Below are 4,269 nucleotides of genomic sequence, written 5' to 3'. Positions count from 1 at the left end.
ATAATTTGTGTTCTACTGAAGAAACAAAGTCACCTACATCTTGGATGCCCTGGGGGTAAGCAGATGAACATCAAATTTTCATTTTTGGGTGAACTATCCCTTTAACGTCGGTCGGCGTGTGGCGTTATTTTAACGCGTGGTGGCGTCTGCCGTTAACTTATCGCCTATTTTTCCATTTGATCGCGTCATATCATTTGTTCGGTACAATTTATTCGGTCTTTTCACTTATTCGGTTTCGGTTGCCGAACATTCGGTGCATCCCTAGTCATTGTGTGTAAAACATTTCAAATGAGATGGATTGCATGTTATAGTGTGTCAGCTGTCAGTCATAGGTGAGTTTCAAATGAGTGTGAAGATGTCACTTGCAGCTCAAATTGTCCAGAAGTAGTTTAAACTCTAATGCGCAAAGTTTTGTACAACTACAACAAAGTAAACACTTCAGTACTCTCAGCTTTTGTACATTGATAATACATTCAACTTCTTTCTGGTGTACAAGATCAATGTTAATTGGCGCGATATGCTTGCGTGTTTTTTATTATTTATAATTTTTTTTATTTATCAAGTTATTTTCTGAAGTCATGAAACTAAGAATGTTTCCTCAGAATGACTTGTTCTCAAGTTTTCTGAAGTTTGGACTTTGTGCACACGAGATAAAGGCATGATAGTCATAATAGGAAACACCCAGCAAATTCCCAGATCCCAGCAGATCATATATACTAAACACTTTAATGCATCCTTTTTTAAAAAGTATATAAATATTATTTACATAATTAGTAATGGTCATAGCCCTGTATCTATGTATATGAACAGTCATGAACAAAGCAATATAGTAGCTTGAAGTTTAATCTGGTTTGTAATTTTAATTTTAAAGCTGTATGATTGGAGGAAAGAGAGAGGCATTTTGTACAGCATGTATTTGAACGTACATTAAAAAATAAAAACAGACACTGAAAGACCAATAGGGCAGCATGCTCTTACAACATAGCAGTGCTTTAGCACTTACAATAGAGGATAAACTCTTACATGACAATGAAAATAAAATGATTTTTACCAAGTGGTAAAATAATTACATGTACATTTATTAAAAATAACAAGTGTAAACTTAATTGTAGCCTACCTTCCATGCAGTGCGTCTGGTTTTTAAAGAATTTTAAATAATAAATTCAGCAGAGCTTAATTAAGTCCCATGCTCTCGTCTCCCAAATTGCAATAAGCTTTCAGTTGTTCAATCTTGCAATATACAAACCAGAAATTACAGTCAATTTGTGATTTATCTGTGCAGAGACAAAGGCTGACAGTCATTACATGTAGAGTTAATCTTGGTCTTTTATGATGCAACGCCTATTATGGTTTTCATATAACTATTATAATAATAGTCTAAATCTCTGCTTTATGAAAACAAAAGACTGTAGGAAATATTCTTCACATTTTAGGACCAGCTGCAGCAGTGCTCCTTTTGTTAGATCAGTACTGACATTCAACCGATATAAATGTCCTATAAAGAAACTTTAAATGAAAACATATACAAAGAGTCAATGAACATATCAATAGTGTCTTCTCCCATATTTCCTTACAAAGAATGTATATTCACACAGTATGCTCACTGTACAGAGACTAGCTGTGCTTGGCAACAGTATGAGGAAGCTTGTCCTCTTAAATTCTACAACCCGTACAATGCACAGTCAGGAGGGTAAAGGCCTGCATTAAAGCACTAACACTTCAGTAAAGAGAGAGTCTTACGGTAAATAAATAAAACATAATCTGCCAAATCACAAATAGTCATACACAGATTAGAAATATCTACATATTTATCTTAACACAGGCGTTTGCAATGGTGGACTCTCTTAAGGCAGCTAGTATTGTGTATACTTTAAATGAAGTGAGGATGAACGATGAGGTGCATATATGGATTCTCTAACTTAACAGCTTTTCCTTATAAATCTTAAAACTGGATGACTTTGGGAACAAATCATCTACTATATCACAGAACATCCACGTTACCTATAACCTACTGAACTTTAAATACAATCTAAAGGATGATGAAACAGCTTTGCTTCAGTGCTGATAGTTTTAAACTTTGTATGTTAGTACAAAGACCAAGTGTGGTTCTGGAAAGTATTTTTAAAAGTTCTTAACTTAATAAACATAGATGGAATGAATTAGATGCTTTGGGATTATTTGGGAAATTCTCTGATACAATTTTTTTTTTGTCTTTTTAAGTATTAAGAGTCAAACAGGCCTTCTTACCTGCTTTCAGTGCAACAACCAAGCAAGCTACTCATTTACCTTCAAGTGATTTTTGAGCCAAGAGGTTTGGGATCTAAAAATATGTACCTTGTCATCTGGATAATAACCAGAGCGTATTTCAGCATGACTGTGCATAATAAAAATTTCCTTCAGATATGTGGTGATAAAGGAAACCGAACGAGGAGAAACATGCAGTTCTAGTCACGATGGGCCAGAACAGCGGACTGCTTTCAGTTCAAGCTTCCACTTTCCCGAAGGTGCCCTCCGGTGGTCTGTACTGTTTAGGGAAAGTCTTCAGCTGGAGGGAGTTGAAAGCGTATTTGCGGCTGCCTATGTTTTTCATGGTGTTTTCTCGCCTGCAGCCCTCGCTGTGGAACAGAGAGGTGATTGAGAGAAAGAAAAGGCCATTCACACACCAAAAACAATAACGACTATATTAGTGTCCACACCAACGCATGATATAGTTCTGTTTATTATAAGCACGCACTGCAGTTTGCCACTTTAAATGATCAAGTTGGGTGGATTCTGAATGGCTGTCAAATGTTTTTACTGTTCATCAGATAGAAAAAATATTTCGTTCCTCTGTTTTTAAAACTATATCTTCACAGAGTTTCTGTAGGTTTTATGAAGGTAAATGTAAGATTTTTAAGACCAAGTAAAAAAAAAAAAAGAAGGAATAAATTAAATTGAACACAATAAGACAATATGGCCTCTACATGTAAATGACTTGTAATAGCAACGCTTCAAAGCTTGAAAATATAACTTCCAATAGATCTCCATTACTTTTAAATTCATTTAACAAAAAGAAAGTAGATAGATAGATAGATGGATAACTTATAATGTACCTTCTGATCACACTACAAAAAAATTATTCTTGAAAAAATAAAATAATTTGTCTTGTTTTCCAGTACAAATGTCCAAGAATTCATAATTCAAGATACATTATTTGAGAAGCAAAATTACATAAGAAGTCTTGTTTTATGAGAAACTGATCAAAATGAAGTGAGTTTATGGTTAAGACAAGAACAAATATCTGCCAGTGGGCTTGGAAAAATCTACTTAATACAGAAAACAGGTTTTATATACCACTCACAGATATTTGTTCTTGTTTTAAGCATAAACACATTTAATTTGTTCAATTTCTCAGAAAACAAGACTTCATATCTTCAGTTGGCATCTCAAGTAAATGTACCTTGATTTAAAGATGTTTAGATAATGGTATTTGAAAAAAAAAAATCATTTTTTTGCAATTCATGTAACATTAAATGCCATGACTCTATGAATTTAAGATTTTTTTTGAAGTTCATGTAACATTAAATGCCTTGACTCTATGAATTTAAGATTTTGTGCTCCAATTTAGGACCTGTAAAGGCCTTAAATTGTGAAAACATGAATTAAGACTCGAGAGTAGTGTCACTATCATTATAGTTATCATGCTTGGTGTGAACGGTCCTTAATGTGTGAATGAATGATTCCTAACTGCAAATGTTGTCTCACCTGCGCATACAGTCCAAAGCCTGTGTGAAGACCTGCGGGGCCATGCAGTGCTCTTGCTGGAGGATTTGACATTGCTCCAGGGTCACCGACATGGCCGTACGATCCTTTGCACTCTTGCAGCTGGTCACACGCACACCATTCAGACGCCGACAAACCTGACATAACAAGTAAGAACGATTTCATCCTGGTAATGTACACTCAGACTATTTCTAGGAGTTCACTAGTGCCATGTAATCAGATCGTAGCTCTGAATTATGATTTCCCATGTTTCAGACACAAGAGAATGTAATATTAATGTTAGACCACTGTACCTCTGCTGCCTGCAACAGGATGTCCACATTCTTGCTCTTTCTGGCATTAACATTTTGACTGAGGAACTTGAGTAGCTCAGGCACATTGTTCTGACTGCGAGAGCGGGGCAGACCTACGGATAGAGTCATTCAACTGGTTAGGACTGACATAAACCATCTACTAACTGTCTTTCATGAGCAGTATAGGAGAGTGTTCAGGACTCACAGTCTTCAG

At 35.5% G+C, this 4,269-nt stretch overlaps 1 protein-coding gene across 1 annotated transcript in view; it reads right to left on the bottom strand.

Moving 5' to 3' along the window:
• Positions 1-2,199: 2,199 nt before the first annotated feature.
• LOC107551052 (type I inositol 3,4-bisphosphate 4-phosphatase) overlaps positions 2,200-4,269 on the bottom strand; it is a 33,370-nt gene continuing 31,300 nt past the window's right edge. The window contains exons 18-19 of the mRNA XM_016232542.1: positions 3,745-3,899; positions 2,200-2,615 (exon numbers count right to left, since the gene is read on the bottom strand). Of these exons, the coding sequence (XP_016088028.1) occupies positions 2,483-2,615; positions 3,745-3,899 (288 nt within the window). The 3' untranslated portion in view covers positions 2,200-2,482. The remainder of the gene's footprint in view (positions 2,616-3,744; positions 3,900-4,269) is intronic.

The sequence above is a fragment of the Sinocyclocheilus grahami genome, unplaced genomic scaffold (genome assembly GCF_001515645.1).
Source record: "Sinocyclocheilus grahami isolate Dianchi unplaced genomic scaffold, SAMN03320097.WGS_v1.1 scaffold413.1, whole genome shotgun sequence".
NCBI classification, from domain to species: domain Eukaryota; kingdom Metazoa; phylum Chordata; class Actinopteri; order Cypriniformes; family Cyprinidae; genus Sinocyclocheilus; species Sinocyclocheilus grahami.
The sequence above is the reverse complement of the archived record's forward strand: the minus strand, read 5'-3'. Positions and strand labels throughout refer to the sequence as shown.